This window comes from Poecilia latipinna, unplaced genomic scaffold (assembly GCF_001443285.1).
Source record: "Poecilia latipinna isolate Pla-1442-1.1 unplaced genomic scaffold, P_latipinna-1.0 Scaffold172, whole genome shotgun sequence".
NCBI classification, from domain to species: Eukaryota; Metazoa; Chordata; class Actinopteri; order Cyprinodontiformes; family Poeciliidae; genus Poecilia; species Poecilia latipinna.
The window spans coordinates 83,344-101,123 of NW_015112788.1; the positions used below are offsets into that span (position 1 = coordinate 83,344).

The following is a 17,780-nucleotide window of genomic DNA, read 5'->3' on the forward strand; positions in this document are numbered from 1 at the left end:
CACCCCCTTCACCCGACCCCCCCACGCACCCCCCTCTAAAAGTACCATAGCTCGGTGCTTGCAAGGATGTTTACAATGTCTTCATTTTCTTTGTGTGAGAAATTCAGAACTCTTCTTCCCCCCCTTCTCTCCTCTGTCGTCTTTCCCTTCAGGAGTTTGTGTAAAGTGTACATTACCATGGTTCTTTTTTATACAATACTCTGTAACTTGCCTTTGTAAATTTGGGCTGGAAAAAATAAATCTTTTTATGAGACAATCTGTCCTAAGAACTGCTCAATGGCTTTTTCTCTCCGTTGCTCGTCGGCTCTGCTAAACGGTGCCTTTGAAAATGTGTCTTTGATCTTCTTCAGCCACGTTTTACTGCGTCACCCGTGGATTAAAATTCAGTGGATGTTTAAATATTTCTTAGTCATGCGGAGAGTTTCACATCTAAAGACCTACAAAGGCTGAAACTGGCCCAGCAAAGGCAGAAGCAGCCTGGTTACCGAGGAGGAGCTGCAGAGATTCACAGCTCAGGTGGCGACAAATCTACTGATCGAACAGCATTTTAGTCATGCTAACTGCGTAATCCGTCTCTGGTTTACGGAAGAGATGCCAAAAAAAAAAAAAAAGCTATGAGATGTCCAAGAAGAAACGTAGCAGGATAGCAGAGACATGGAAGCTGATCAGGATCGAAACTGAACTTCTTGGCCAAGATGTTATACGACAAAGAAAAATAACGCTTCACCACGACACCCTGAACTTTAAATTCAAAGTAAACGCTCTAAACATAACGCCGGAGAATAAAGGAATGGATAACTCCATTGTTAATGTGCTTAAAATCCTTGAAAATCCTTTAATTTCAATTGGGTGTTTCCAAGGTTTGATTAAAAGCCATGTTATTTATAGTTGAAACCAGATATCTTTAAACACCTAATCAAAAGACACATGAACTTTTTTTATTTTTTTTGTCTGAAGTTAAATTAGGCTAAATTTTTCTTGTTTTAGGTCAATTAAAATGGCCAATGTTATTTTACTTGATACAAAACATTCAGATATGTTTTAGCTCATGTTGAATACTGTCACAAGACATTATTAAGAGAAATAAATGATATATTGTAATTGTGAATTTAAACCCTTCTTTAGTTCATTGTCTTTATCTCTAAGGTGTGGTGCTGGAAAAGTTTGCAAACTTACCTTGAAAATTACTTGAATGTTCCTGAGGGAAAACTGAACCCCATCGACGGGACATCCTGAGCATGTACTGCATTTAAAATAACTCAATTTAACTGGTAATTAGTCTGTTCTTGATTAAGTCTCCGTTTCAAAACGATACTTAAATGTTACGGCTAACAAGAAGACGGTGCTAACAATAAAACAATCTATTTTTTTAATAAATGCCATTAGAATTATAAAGCTGGGGTTTTTTTAGGGTTTTGACAGTAAAAATCTCATCCCAAGTCATTTTTATGTCTGATATCAAACTGAGATAGAAAATTGACTCAAAGCAGACTTTTTTTTCTGCAAAGACCAGCACTTTCCAGTTAACATTTTCCCTTTTTAACATGTTTATCACTAAATTTAAAATAAAAATCCCTGTGACTGCAGGCGTCAGGGTGCACTGCTGCATGTGGCCACAGGAGGGCAGTGTATAAACGGGCCAGTCGGTCTGAGCTGAATCAATGTCCGGTTTAAAGCAGCGTTTCTATCACGCTGGTCACGACCACATACATCAGGCTGAAGTTTGAGGTTAAAATACTTCAACATCTTTACAAATCCTTTCATAAGTTTTCATCCCAGAAATGCTAATACATATTAAAGTTGTATGTAGATTTTCAAAGTATGAAATCTCCACTATTTCTTTAGTTTTTGCTTCCATTCAGTCAGATTTTGTTTTAATTTGTTCCAGCGGTCTTGAGCAATCATTTTCTAGACTTACTGGAGTTTTACTCTCCAGCAGACGGACCACGTGTGAGGAAGACCATGGAAGGTCATCAGAAACACCTGGACGACTTGCTGTCCACAAAAGACGTAGAAGGAAAATATACTTGGTGATTTAAACAGTTTTCTTATTTAAATCGTTTTGAAATGAAACGGTTACGTTTTTGAGTGTCTTCAGACTGTCTTTTTACTATTTCTGCACAGAAAAACCATAAAAAACTTGTAAAATGTAACAATCTTCTCCTCACTGATCTCTTAGTTCAGTGTTCATCCTGTTTCTGCTCCTTCATTTTCAACATTTCTGATATCTGTTGTGACCCAGCTGTCTGCAGCTCCCTCTCTATCACAGCCCTGTCTGGGTTTGATGTGGCGTTCACTGGCATGAGGCAGCTCGGGGTATTTTTAACTGCCCCCAATGCTCCTGAAGTGACTTGGCTCCGTGCATTAGTATAATGCAACATCGGTGATGGAGAGTGATTAAGCCGGGGATGATTTTGTTGAGTGTAAATCGGGGGGGAAATCTGATTATCCTCCCCGCTCTGGGCTCTGCGCAAGGGAGGAGGAGGAGGGTGGAGGAAGAGGAGGAGGAGGGCCTAAAGATACCAATGTGCTGAGCCAATGGCTTTTCCACCACAGAGCAGCTGGCTGGCATCAGGACAGGCCGCTCACAGGAAGGATACCTGGAGGACACCGGCACCCTCCAGCTGCTCGTCGGACACCGAGGGCGACTTCCAAGAGGTGTTCATGGGATGCACTATCTACGCAGCCAGCCCTAAGGCTCTGCCCGCCGACGAGGCCCGGGGCCAGGACAGATACTACCAGCTCCCCCACTACAGCCATCCTTATGGTAACTGCAGTCAGAGGATAGCAGCCTGCAGAGCCAGGTCAGTGAACGCAACACAGGAAGTCCACATCGGGAGTAAAACTGAACCACAGCAGCATGCTGCTGGTCCTCACACTATGGGATAGATTTGTTTTTTGTTTTCATAAGTAAATTAGATGGAAATCTTTATAAATTGGTGCAAAATAAGTTATGGAAATACAGGTCTAAAAGCAGGTTGTTTCTGCATTTTTTTTTTTTTCCTGGGAGTCATGACTGAGAAGCTTTAGAGATAGAAAACGGTGAGATATGAGCAGATTCAAAGCACTGAAACAGAGGAACGCACTGAGAGGATATCAGTCTGTCACGTGTGGGTGTGTGTGTGTGTGTGTCACAGTTTCTTTGACTATTTCCTCACATGACTTCTCTTATCCCTGCAGTTCAAACGTCCATCAGTAGAAAGTAGAAACTAATTGCACATTTAAAGACTGCGAAGAACTGCAGAGAGCTCTGATACGTGAGATGTGTTTTTTTATTATTATTATTATTTAAAATTTTGATCATTTTTGTCCAGGGCATTTTATTATTAATCCTTTGTTATAACATCAACAGAGCTGTTTTTTATGCTAAACCATTATTAGTAATGCTAGTGGGATGCAACTTTAGCACATGTGCATCCACACTATGAGTATAAGTGGAGGAATCTGGAGGGAAGGCATCGTTACCAGTCGAGAACCTTTCAGTCAAAAACAGCGAGGGAATGCCATCAGACCCGGAGGACGACTCAAGTAAAACAAATTCAAAACTCACACAGGTTTCGGTCGATCAAATGAAACGATGAGAGATGCACCTTCAGGGTCATCAGGACCTGAAGCTCTTTCTGTATTATTCATAAAGTTTATTTGCAATATGGCTGCTCAAGACGTTACAGGTTTCTTTAGCAGTGTTGCAGAGTCACGCATCCATTAACGCTTGCATAAGGCGCTATGACACTGCCTTGTGGAAATGACTATGACAAAAAGACATAATTATCATGGCAGCATTTGTTGCTCTAACGCTGGCTTTGTTGAGCTTTAACTAGGCCCTCACAGAGGTGAAGTCAGATTCCTGTGGTTTGCACTGTGCTGCTATAAGGAGGAAAATGATTCCTCTCCTTCCGGGCTGCAGGGGATCAGTTACAAAATGACTAACTTTTGAGTAATATTTCAAGTTTTGTCAGAAGAATCTTTAACATGTATCTATTCCCCGATAAAATTCCAATGATCCATTGTTGTACCAAAATATTAGATTAAGTCGTTCATGCTTTAACTGTGCCACTCCTCGTCTGTTTTTAGTTTCATTTAATCCGTAAGCCAGGGGTCAGCAACTTTTGCAAGCCTGAGAGAAATTTTTACTTCTGGTCCAGCTGAGCGAAATTTTAGAGCCACAAAAACAACTTTAGCACATGGAAGCAAAATAACTTTTGTTTCAGTAAAACTTACTGATAGAAAAATGAAAACACTAAAATATTTGTTACACCATTAGTGACAACATTCGGAAATGTCATGCCTATTTTGCATGAAAACACCAAGGAAAAAAACTACTAGTGCAGTGTTTTACCATTGTGCTAATTTGAAGTTTCCGGAGCGGTAGTGGGGGACTGATGATTTGGGTTTGTTTTACGGTCTGCATACCCTTCTCTGTAACTCCTCTGTAAATATTCTAAAGTTAAAGTCTCTTCAGCTTCACTGTACCGTAAATAGCGATGTCCGTCTCGTCTCTGGGCTCACCTGACTCAAGTTATTATTATTTTTCTGTGTATTTTCTGAACTGCAATGACAGACATTTCCCAGTACCTCTTCTTTTGTCGATCGGACTCTGGCGTTTTCTAAAAGTAAGACGTCTAGCGGGATATGTTAATATTAAATATATAATCACTCCTGCATGGAGAAACACATCCTTCCTCAGAAACTGCACTCAAGCCTTGAAGACTCCCAGGGTCAACTCTCTGATGTTCAGAGTTTTTTTTTTTTTGTTTTGTTTGTTTTTGCACATTTTCAATTGGATACAAGTATTTTTTAGGATGCCGTGCAGAACCCTTATTCCTCAAAACATAGTGTTTTTAATAACCAACTATATTTTCTCAGTGTTTCACTGGCTTGTCCTAATCTTCTGCAGTTCACTTCATACAACGTGCCTTTTCTATAGCAGTGGAGTCTTTGCGCAGTGAGTGCAATATATGAGAATAAAAGATAATATTCTTTTTCTGAATTATGACTCCATTAGTACTCACTATCAAATTCACAAATTTAGAAGTGTAGCTTCAATCGGTTTTATATGAAGGTATCTTACCTTATACCACTCTGTGCAGTCCTTAGTAAGAGCACTCAGAAACCTTCTTATAGCTATTAAATCAGCTTGATATCGATATTGATGTTTTCTAAATATTTACATATTTCAGATGATTTCTTGGTTTTCTTAGCATTTTCTTCAGTTCAGTACTTACACTGTAAGTAAGTACTGAACAACTGAAGCTATGAGTTCATTACTCATAACTTAATTCATGGACATAGCAATAGATACACATGGTAATATATCTGCTGAGAAAACCCTGCTCCTTACTGGCTTTACTCACTGTCTACAATATGGTATGTAAAAAACATTAAAGAGATTAAAGATGTGCACTTTTTTAAGTTAAAAACTACAGCTCGTTTTACAACCATGGCTGTAAATATGAACACTCCGTATATTAAAAAATAAATAAATAAATAAAGTTTAGATATTTATTTCCGCGGAGATAATATTTTCACTTTGCATTTTAGTCACACATAATAATAACACAGGTTCGCTGTTTTCACTGGGCGTCGGTGGGGTAAAAAATAGCCTCGGTTTAATCCCCAGCCCACACTGTGCTTATAGGTAAGCTCAACCCACCTCCAAAGACGGACACACTTGTGAGAGCGACGCAGCTCAGCAGGGCTCGCTCATCTTACTGCTAGTTCTTTATTTACGGTAAGGGAGCTACGGCTTGGGAGGCTTTTTTTCTCCCCCCGGCGGATAAAACTTATTAAATGATATCTGGAAATGCATCCGAGACCTGAAGAGCTGCGCGGGGCTTCAAGGTGGCAACACAGCGGAAAGGGTCGCCGCACATAGAGAGCTACAGGTAAAAGACTTTTAATCAAGTCGAGCTAGTGCGAGTACGGTACGAACTTCCGGTGAGGATTTCAAAATAAAAATTGGCGCCTCTCAATTTAAGTGTTAATGTAGCAAAATATGCTGAAATATTTTTCCTTGGACTGCATGGTTACGTAATCACTATTAAAATATTATATTCCTATATGATTGCATACAGTATGCATTTTTTAAGTTAGTATCTGTATTTTATTTTGAAGGAAAACGCTTTTTTCCGGTCTTTAGCGTAATTTTGCCAAACTGCAACTGTTCTGATATTATATAAACTCAAGACTTGTTCTGGAAAAACTCACCGTAGAAAATGTAGATAAAGTTCAGGAATAAAATACAAAATCTCACAAAACTATTGGGATTTGCTTTGTAATTTTCAAATATATATATTTATATTGAGTTTTCATTAAAAGAAAATGCTTATGATATTTAAAAAAAAAAAGATATTCTACTTTCTGTCTTGGGAACCTTTACCTTACAGCATAACACCTTATTAAGCAAAAAGATGTTTCTATTTTCCCTAAACTGTTATTTTTATAACTTCTGTTTATCCTTAAATCCCAGCAAGCTATAAACAGTACTTATTGTGCTCCCGTTAATCTTCAGAAAGGTTAACACTTGGAGCTTTGTGCAGACTTTAAAACACCTCTCTCATCAAAGGTTGTTTTGAGGCGCTTGCACAATGGGGAGGTTATTTCAGGAGGCCTCAAGCAGTGCAGATGTCAGAGTCCAAAGGCTGGACCTCTTTTGCACTTTGATGGGCTTTCTGCCTATAAAATACAACAAGAACAAATAAAGACGATGCACTGCAATAAGGAAAAGAGAAAACGGATAGATATACAGGACGCACGACGGGAGGGGGGGAAAAAACTAAAAGAGAATAATGTTACCAAGAGTTCCAGTGCAAAAGTGGCAGATATTCATTTCCTGCTTTGCATTTATTTTGGTTTGGTTTGTTTTGTAATCATGCCATTGTTTGTCTAAGTTCGAGAAACCCACTGCCTTCTCGTCATAACAAACATTCCCCCCTGCACAGCCAGCAATAACAATTACCTGTCTGATATCGTCTGACAGCAAAGGTCGGCTGCGCTGGCGTAGCTGCAATTTGTTTCTATGTAAATACGTCGGATTAAACTGCAGGAAAACGACAGGATGGCACTGTAAACCGATAGTGTCAGTTACAGCTGGTGTGGAAATAGGATGGTGACACAACACCTGTAACTGATTATAATCAAGGACAGACTGTTTTTGTTTTTTGTTTTTTTTTACTAAAAAAAAAGTGTTTGATAGTGGAGCCTTCGGTCGTTTTGCATAAAACAACAACAACATGGTTGCTGAAGGATTGCAGGGAAATGGGGGCAGAACGCGTGCTTCAACCCTCTCACTGACTAACAGCCTCTAACACGATTACAGCTTATTGGATTGGAGGATGTCTTGTGACAACGCAAAATGTTTCTCCCAAGAGACAAAGAAGGACATGGACAGGCTCTGCCCGTTTAGGTGAACCTCCACACCAGTCTCAGGTCATTCGCTAACTGTTGTGCTTTCCGTATCACCATGTCTCCCCCCATCAACTTTGAGAAGTCTCCTCTTGCCACTTCTCCGTAAAAGCTGGAGGTACGGAGGGAAAGACAAAATTGCTCAGCCTGTCAGTTTAGGTGGGAACGTTTGCAGTTGTTTGCTTCTCGAGCATCATTGGACGGCGTCAGAGTAAAAGAGGCTTAGTCAAATTGAAACACTTCTAAAACCGTACATCCTTTCTCCTTCAGCGCTGATTGGTCAACTGCAGGAAATCAACAGCGTATGCATCTAAGTTTATTGTTGTAATTTGATGCTGCATGAAAACTTTCGCATGTGTGGATGTTGCTGCTATTTATGTGTTTATTAGTTATTGTTTCATCTCATGTTTAAGGAGCTCATTTGAGGACATCACCAAAGGCCGGCTTTGCGGTGGTTCATTTCGTCTGTCTTGGGTTTTTTTCCTCGTCTCTAGACGCGTTTGCAAGAATTCCTAAGAGGGAACTTGCTTGAGCTCACTTCTCTTTTCATCTCGGCGTTAAGCATGTTCAGCGCTCTCTCTGCACATTTTCTTTAATTTGTCCTGCTCTTTTAATATGAGCTGGGGATGTTGCAGGAGAAAATGCTCCGAATTAATTGGAAGTTACTGATGATCACAGAGTTTGTCTGCGTCTTAATCAAGCTAAGTCTTATTTCCCCCAAATAAAGGTTGATTTAAATGTCTCTGTGTCCTGAAAACTTGGCAACTGAAGACACTGACACTGTGCAAGACTTTTTGTTTTGTTTAGTTGGGGGAGGGGGGTTGGGCCCAAGACATTGATTTATCTGTGCACTTGTCCAGTCTCTTAAATTTCAAACACACATTGTAGGAAACAAAGGCTGTAATACGAATTAGTCAAAGCCCAGAGAAAAACACCTCCAGACTTATGAATCCACTTTAAAAGAGTACACAACAGTCTGGCTCCCTGAGGATACGTCTTTGTTGTGGTTTTAAAAGTGTGTGGAGTTTTGTTTTCTTTAACAGCCTCCATTAGTTAAAAAAAAACACCTACAGATCTTTAACTAAGCCTGGCCTTCAGGTGATGTCGCATGAGTCTGAAACTTGCTGCTGTTACGTTTCACATGTTCGGGGGTCAAAGGTGACGTTTCGGTCTCGGATGATGATTTCAAATAAAACAACCTACGACGTTCATATTCATGTTTATTCGGTCGTTCGGCTGATTTTGTTTGACCAAACACGTTGGTCGTCATCGCGTATCAGAACATTACATTACGTGCTGCTGCTATTTTCCAATGTTCCCAGATATTTTACGGTAAAATTTACAATAAACTCCATAACTGGCTTTGTTTTTTCTGCGTTAGCGTAGCTAGCTTGGTGTGTTTCCGGTGTTTGGCGGCAGCAGCTACACCTCCAGGTAAAATGCGGCTCCTCGTGTTTGTCGTTGTTTCAGTGCCTTCCCTTTTAGCGCTACGCAGTCAGTCATATTTGGTGCAGAACTTGTTGGGAGCGGTTCACTTGACCTTATGTTTTCCAGGTCCCACGCTGAGACAATCAAGTTTTGACGTTTGCTAACTGACGCCATTACTACATTTCGATGCGCAGAAAACCAGATTTTATCCCCCCGCCTCCACTGCCACCTTCAAAACCTCCATGCCCCAGGCTACTGCCCCAGAGTAACCAATACAGCTCAGCATTAAAAAGCATCTCATTTGTGTGGTAAAGAGTTGATATCAAGACATCTTTTTAACCAAACATCAAATTTTAAGTCCCCATTTTACACTCAAGTCAATCCCTGAATCCTTTAAACTTAGATTAAAAGTGGAATGACCCTGCAGTTCCCAGCCTTATCTATTACAAAAAACTTCTTTTTTTTTTTTCTTTTTTTTTTTTAATGTCCCATTTAATCCTCCGTGATCCCACATAAGCAGTCAGCTCTACCTCCAAGCATCAGCAAGCCATTGTTGTTTGAAAAGGTCAGCGGCTGACGTAAAGCTTCTGGCCAATTAGAGATAATACTCTGGAAACTCCATGCAGGTTGCCTGTTTCCATCAGCACCTGTAATTACACAGGAGCAGGTGGTAGCGACTTCCCCGCAGCCCCCAGAGGACGGCACAGAGGTGACATGTTTGCATCCATGTTAGAAAGGCAGGAAAAAAAAAAAAAAACAGGGATGTGAACGGTGCTTCAAAGAAAAAAAAAAAATTACAGTGATGACCATGGAGCAAGACCCTTAAAAACGTCAATATGAAGCGAATCTGAGCGCTAAGTTTAATGTCCAGAGCATACAATGTTAAGGAAGTACATCCACACTCTTTCTGATATGTCAACTGATTGTAGTGGTTCTGATTGATCCAGTCGATAAGTTTAAGTTTAGACGTTTTGATGATGCCGGTGTCAGAGAAATGAGGATCACCTGAGTGGAACTGGTGTGCGTATCGGTTGATTGAAGATGCAGTCAAAAAAAAATTTCAGCACATTGGACGTCACATGCAGTTTGGTTAAATCGGTAATTAACAGGTTAGAGAAAGTTTAGTTCTTATCTAAATCTGCCAGGAGCTGTCTGAGTGATTTGGCAGGAGAGGACTGGAGAGGAAGGGTGTCGAGACACCTGCAGCCACGGGAAAGGAGCTTAACGCTGCAGAGAGTTTGCCGGGTCCTTCAGCGATCAGAGTTTATGGTGGAGTGGCAACAAAAAAGCTTGGATTTAATCTTAATCTTGCCTGGAGTTTATCTAAAGACATGCGGGAGACTCCGAGAGCAGCGTTCTGTGGTCTGATGATGAGACGAAATGTTTTTCCAAAATGACACGCTACATTTTTGGAAAATCACCAGAAACACACCTTGGAATAAAAAGAAAAAAAAAAACAAACAAAAAAACATTTAAATCAGCAATCAGTGATGTAACGAAGTAAATGTATCAGTTTTAAGAGTTTTGTAGTAACTTCATTGGTGTATTAGCCATGTTTTTTGGTTTGTTCATAAAAATTACAGCACGGTTGTCAAGTTGTCAGCTTATGTAATTATATACTGATGACGGGTTTCTCATATGATGACGTTGTCACGATAGTTAGCAGTTCTCTACATGTATGAAATTGTATACATTTATTTCAGGTAAACACATTTCGTCACATCACAAATTAATGTATTTCATTGGGTAGTAGTTCAACACAAAGTAGTGCTTAATTGTGAAAGTCAAAGCAAAATGTATGTTTTTCGACGAATAAAGATCTAAAAAGCCTGGCATACCTTTGCATTCAGCACTTTTCAAAGTCACTTTTTGAACATGTAAAGATGAAATCTTTGTCTACTCTTAATTTCTCAAGGCCTTTCAGACCAGATGGAGAGAAACATTGAACATCAAATCCAGACCTTACCACAATTTCTCAATTAGGCTCAGGTCTAAGCTTGGACTGGGCCATTATAACACACCAACGCATCTCGATCCAAACCATCCCCGTTTTATTATTATTGCTTATTTTTCCAACATCTAGCCTCTTTTTGCCAATCTTCCAACAAAGCAAGATCTATGGAATTCACAACTCGCAGCTGATTCTCCCCCATGAGCTTCGGATGTCTGCAGCTCCTCCAAAGTTACTGAAATCCTAAGTCTTTTAGTCTTTGCTCCTTTTTATTATAAGTTGTAGGTTTAAAGAGAGCTCTGTGCGACGTTTCTGAACCAGAGGTACTGCTTTATAAGACAACTCTGATTTAAACTTTGACGCAATTTTTTCCTTGAAAAAAAAAGATGCTATTTGTTCACTGATGTTCTCTAACCAACTTCGTAGACCTTCATAAAGCATCTGTATTGATATTGTGATTAAATCTTACACACGTCAGCTCCATTTCCTAACTAGATGTTGGGAGTTTACTTAGTTGGGAGGACGTATGCACACCACACTTTTCAGAGGTTTATTTTTATAAAAATAAATTAATAATAATAATAATAATTAATAATAAAAGGTATTTCTTACCACTTCATAAGTACATGTTGCATTTTGTTGGACTATCATATAGCATTTTAGTAAAATACCCCGAGGTTTCTGGTTTTAATGTGAAAGACTGTGGGAAAAGCTTACATATAAAAATTTTTGCTAGGAACCATCGTCCAACGTAAGTGGAAAATATTTTCCTAAAAGAGACGGCTTCAAATTAAAGTGCTTTCACATGTAAATCTTCCCTGTCGTGTTGAACTATTGAAGATCAAGTTACTGGTGGCTGACCGTAGAGCTGAAACGTTTCTGTTGAAGTGCAGCGGCCAGGCGGCAGCACCAGCAGGTGTCGACTTGAGGACGGTGGCCATAAAAATCCTCGACGGCCTCGCAGAGGACGGAGACTTGGAGACAAAACTGATTCCTGGCATCTGTTTTGAGCCGTGCGCAAACCAGCGTCGGCGAGGCCTTGAACTGACCTGAGCAATAAAATCCATCACACCGAACGCAAAGCTGGAAAAAAACTGCTTTTATTTCAAACCTCCTCCTTTTAGCTTCAGATGATTATTAGCAACAGACTCATGGGTAACTTTAACTTTAAAATAAAAAAATATAAAAAAACACATCCGTTGGGGATTCTTCTTGCGTTACCGTTATGTTTTCCCGCTTTTGTAACTCGCTGAGGTTGCACTTGGAGACGTCTAAAGCGTGTGTTTTTCAGGCGCCGGAGGGGGGAGGAGGGGGCGGCACATCAGGTCAGCCATCTGCACAGTCTCTAACTAAGGTGCTCTACTTTTTCTGCATGAGACATCTGGGCGCGAGTACACACTGACCTATTTACCAAAAGCACCAGAACACAATTTTATTCTGCCAAGTAGGCATTTTTCTTCACTCCTTTTTTTTTTTTTTTTTTTAATGTACTACAAACAAGCCGAATCCAACTGGAAACGTTGCATCACAGCGATAAGACAGAGTCCGCTTGTTTTGACCCAGAAACCGTTCGGGGAAGCTCTCTCTCTCTCTCTCTCTCTCTCTCTCTCTCTTTCTTTATCTCTGTTTGAAGCCAAACGTGGGGATCGAGCGGGGGAGACGTGCCTGCTGTTAACCCTGAGTTGTGTGCGTGTTTGTGTGTCCAGGGCCAGGAGCATGACCGAGCAGCAGGAGCAGGGCGAAGTCACAGGCCTCCTCTCCACACACGACCTGGACCCCTCCAAAGACGACGACACACACGGCCACTTCAGGCAAATGTCACGCAGCTCTTTGCAACTTTCACTGCTTTGACATGTTTTTGTTTTTTGTTTTTTTTTTCCCCCCCTCTCTCTCCCTACACAAACCATCTGCATCCTGTGGGATGATCGTGGGTTCCAGCCCTGTGAGATTTATTTTCACAGCCTCATTTTGTTCTGTATTTGATGTGAAACAATGGTCAAGCTCACACACACGTTCTCACACAGAGATTTACAAGGAGTTTGTTTATGTTCCCCTTCGAGGTCCTCGCAAAAGACACTGTTTTGATTACAATAAGTTATAATGACAGAAATATAAAGTGTCTCAATCTGTCGCGACGTTTTGCAACAGGCCGACAAACAAAATGTTTGTCTGTTACGTAAGGAGGATTGGAGGCGGAAGCAGATTAACGCCAGGGAATCTGTTCTGGGATGAGGTTTGGCTCTGAAGCGCGGTGTGTTGGTAAACTCTGTGAATGAGAGGGAGTCTAACACTCTGTGCACACGTCAGGTCTGATCTTGTAGGACTCGGTGAGAAGAGCGCCGCTTTTGTTTCTTCTATGTTTTGAGTAGAAGTTTGTGGCATTACACAGAAACCGGCCTGCTGTGTTTGTTTTTTGTTTGTTTTTTGTTTTTTTTTTCTGTTTGTAGCCGTGAACGATGCAAGTCAAACGTTCCCAGAGCTTACAGAATATTTTCTGAAATTTGCAGATTTCTTTTCAGAGTTTACTCTTCCATCGATCCACAGGCACTGAACTGTACACAAAGGCACTTGTTAACTGTGACTTTCAGGGGCTTACAGATGGGTTTTTTTCCATAAATTACATGGAACTGATTGGGACTGGGCGATATATTATGAGGTGTCTCGTCATCAGACCCAGAACTAGAAAAATGGACAGTTTTCCTGTAACATTAACTTGTTTCTCTGTTGGCACATTTCTCAAGCTTGACCAGCAGTGTGAGGTGTGAACACCTTGTACATGAGCATGATTGACAGACCCTCCCCCTGGCTCTGATTGGTTGTTTCTGCCCGGGAGCGTTGCACTTCTGCAAATGGCAGTAGGATCACTGAGAGCATCTTCTTTTTTTTTTCTTCCCCAAATTATCTCTCATATTCTACTGTCAGGATATAGTGACATTTTTAACAAATGTGTTAAAAAAATAAACATTTTTATGAAAGTTACATATTACAGTAACATTCTCAGAACTAACTGTATGACAAGGTGACTTGCACCCCAGGATTTTCCAGACTTATGAGAATACTTTCTATAATTTTCAGGGTGCTTCCTGGAAGTTATGGGTCGCATTCTGGAGCTTTCGGGTTCGTAAACTGGATCACGTGGATAAACTGAAAGTGTCAGCGTCTATCTGTACTATGGGACAACTTGTAAGAGTGGAGCTTAACACCTTTGCAGGAGACTGTTGTACTGTTTTGTTTCTCTTTTTGACCAGCGCGTTAAAGTAAAGTCAAAATTAGTGAAGGTTTTTTTTAAAATAATTATACAGTCACCAAGAAAACACCTCAGCTACACTGTCTAAAAAAATAACATGGGACTCTGATTCATCTCTGCTCATATTTGGCGAGAACTTTCTCCAGATTCCTCAAAGTGGGCTTGAGGTTCTAGAACGTTCTGACCGGTTTTCACAAGTCGCCACAAAACACAGATCCTTAAAAATATATGGATGATTTAGTAATGGATTCTGTTAAAAAAAATAAATAAAAAAAACTCTGCGATTTCTGGAGAAGTAATCTTTCTAGTTCTGGGTAGCAACCTGTAAGTCCAAGGAGAAAGAAGATATATTTTAGGGACCACTACTGTTTGTTTTTAAAGATATTTCATTCTTTGTGATGAACTCTGGCCGAGCTGCAGCGAGTTTCTGTAGATATTTATGGGCTCCAGGCAGATGACCTGAATTTAAAGGACAGGGATTTTAGAAAGATTACACAACAAATATTCCCACAAGCCGGCCTACAAAGGAAAAGATTATAACTCACACAAAAAAACACAAAACAAAATAAAACATTCACTTACAATAGTACTTTAATCTGAGTATATTCCAATGACCTCGATAAACTTGTAAAGCACCATCATACTGCTGTGGATACAGTCAGGAACTCGCACCAAAACAATTATTAATAATCCCAGAGACTTTGTCTTATTTCTAGTTTCAGTATGAAACTAGAGACGTTCACTTTCTAATTCTGGATTTAGTTTGGGATTCTTTCATACCGAAACTAGAGATAAGCATGATTAATAGTGTTTTTTGTGTTTTCTTTTAACTACTGAGTAACAAACTTCAAAACTTTGAGTTTCAACCCAGACTCTAAAGACATATCCTCTAAAGGCCCAGCGTTCAAAACTTCAACCTTTACAGCCAAATGTTTTTATTTCTGCTGTCTAACATCTCACCCCTCTCTCTCTCTCTCTCTCTCTCTCTCTCTCTCTCTCAATCCTATTTTCTCCTGTACTGACTCAGTCTGCCGCCACCGCTTCTCTGGCCACCAGTGGGAGGTGTTCACTTTCTAATTTTGGATTTAATTTGGGATTCTTTGAGCTTGTAATTAGCTTCACCATTCTGCCTCACAGCCAAGGGCACAGTGATCCTTGGACGAAAGGCGCACGCGTGTGCACGCAAATGCACGTGCAGCACGCAACGCGTTGCTTTGTTCTCCGGGGAACGACTGCTGAGTCGCATTTTAGCTTCTATTTTCAAAACCTTCTGCTTTGGAGAAGAAGAAAAAATAACAGAGATTAAAGAGCGCTTGTGTGAGCCTAGTATCATATCTATAGGATTAAATTCATACTGTAAATTCACTATCCTCAAAGGATGTTAAAAAAAAAAACCTTTTTGGCGTTGAGTACGAGTTAACCTCTGAAGGCGTTCTTATTTTACTTTTTTTTTGTTTGCATATCTGCATCATGACCTCGTTTCTGCTGGAACAAAAACTCCTACAGCTCCGCGCCGTCAGCGTTCAGTCACCTGTACTGGCCGCTGATGAAAAGCTGGATCTCGTGATAAAAAGAAAGAGACAGATGGAGTGGAGAAAGCCGGTTGGTCCCCGCGGGGCCGCCGGTGGTGTTTAATAATCACTCTCTCTCCTCTCCACCTGGGAGTGCAGATCCGCCGCCGTGCCGCCTATTTATAGGAGGAAGCCAGCGAGCAGGAAGGGCAACACACATGCGCTATTGTTCATAGCACGGTCACAAGATGAAGAGATGTGTTTTCCAGGAAGGGGGATTTTTTTTATTAATTTTTTCCCCATTATTTTTCTGGGTCAAGCTATGTAAAATAATTAAATGTTGAGGAGGTTAAGGGGAGGGTAGTTTTTAATTCCTTTCGTGACCTAATTAACTCCGATGTTAGTTTGATTTGATTACTTTAAGCTCATGTTGGCGTTTGGACGGAATAAGTCTGACCCGTCTGGTCCTAAGAGGCTCTAAAACCATTTAAATCTAACGTAAAGTGTTCAGAAACACACAACAGATTCAACACTGTCAAGCTCTGTGTTAAACCCCCCAGGAACTTCCACAGTCCTCTTTAGCAACGACAACTTAATTTAGTTATTTCCTGTGTGACACACGGTCACACACATCACTGTGGAGGAACTGTGCCCCAGTCTTGTTCAAAGCGTTGTTTTGGTTTGTTGCGGTTCTCTTGCGGTCGCGCAGCAGCCTCTCAGGCAGGCCAGCCGGAGCTTCAGCTCTCAGACAGACTCACATTTTGAATCTACAACGCTTCGGCATACAGAGGACTTCATGGGGGACGTGTGACTACGAAACAAGTCAAAATCATCACCACTCCACCACCGTGCTTTGCAAAATATCTGACATGTTTGCACCGTATGCTGCTCACCAGTCCAAAAGATGTTGTCCTTTGCACTGCTGCAAACCTAAAACATGGCGGAATATTCTTTGTAGAGAAAGGGTGTTTCTCCTCGCAGGCCTTAACAAGACGCACGTCTTCAGTGTTTTTCTTATTCCTCTTTAAGCTCTTGGGTTTGTTTCTCTGAGTAACTTTTCTGGCATTAAGATGATAGGAAATTGTTTGGACGTGGTCAGTCCGCTTTAATGATCTTCCAGTCTGTTTGCCTAGAAAGTCCAGTTCATTTGAGGAGATGTGAATGATAATCAAACTCTGAAATGGACTAAAGAATGAACTCTGGTCCTCCTATGAACCTAGGTCTCTGTTTGGTTCAAGTGAACTCTGGTGCGGTTTGAATGCGAAAACCAAGCAGACTGGAGACCGCTCTAAAAGCAGGAAGCGGACTACAATGCAGGGTATTCTGGGTAAATACAACCAAAACAAACGCTTGTGTCTAGCACTAGTGTGGGAAATAGTTTCTTTACCAAAGAGAAAAGAGAAATCCTACAACCGCTAAAATCTGACGCTACTCCACTTTTGTTTACATTTTGTGAAGAAGGAAGTCGTGCTCATGACTTTTTCAGAAGTTTTGTTTTGTTGTGTCCTTCTGTTGTTCTTGGTGTAGCGCCCCCCACAGGCGAGGAGGGGAATACGTTTTTCAGTTAGTTTGGATCGTGTGAAAGTGAACCGCGCCAGCAGAAAATGGAGCAAATGTTGCAATTTTGGTCCCTTATCAAACGGGATCTACCAGAAGCCATGTGAAGACACCCTCAGATTATACCTGACATCTTTCTGTGTTGTCATTGTTTGTCAGAGCGCCTTGCTTTGAATGACGTGCATATTTTAGTGCACATTGCATTTTGCTGCACACTCTTTGAAAGCAATCAGCCCCCACCCTCCTGGACCCAGCCAGAGTTTTCACCGTGACAAAGAGCTGCATGGAAAGAAACATCAGAGCCAAACACAGTTGTTTCAGGTCAGAGGTCATCCTATCCTGTTACAGAGCAGGCTATCAGAGCAAGGACACTGACAGAACTGCTGCAATGAGAGGACGACGAGGCTTTGCATAATGGCAGCTGGCACATCAGAAACGCTGTTCAAGGTTGAAGACATTTTAGGAAGGAGACAACAAAATATTTTGCTTTTAATTAGGTCTTGTGAGTTGTGAGTTCAGTTCCAGCGCCTTCCCCCGCCACGTGTCGTCTCGCCTCTGGGCAAGGCACCTCACCCCGGCTGGCCCTGCGTATCAGTGTGTGACTGTGTGTGTTTGTGAGTGCAGCCGGATGGTTGTGATTGTAGCGTGAAAGCGCTTCGAGTGGTCGGCATTTCTGAAAAGC

The 17,780-nt window shown here is 41.0% G+C and overlaps 1 protein-coding gene across 2 annotated transcripts in view; it reads left to right on the top strand.

Moving 5' to 3' along the window:
• The first annotated feature begins 2,536 nt into the window (after nt 1-2,536).
• gramd2aa (GRAM domain containing 2Aa) overlaps nt 2,537-17,780 on the top strand; it is a 32,132-nt gene continuing 16,888 nt past the window's right edge. Inside the window, exons 1-2 of one of the 2 annotated variants that reach the window (XM_015030072.1) lie at nt 2,537-2,804; nt 12,490-12,594. In XM_015030072.1, the coding sequence (XP_014885558.1) occupies nt 2,539-2,804; nt 12,490-12,594 (371 nt within the window). In that variant the 5' untranslated portion in view covers nt 2,537-2,538. Of the gene's footprint in view, nt 2,805-5,655; nt 5,886-12,489; nt 12,595-17,780 lie in introns of those variants that run through there. The other variant, XM_015030073.1, reaches the window with a different exon arrangement.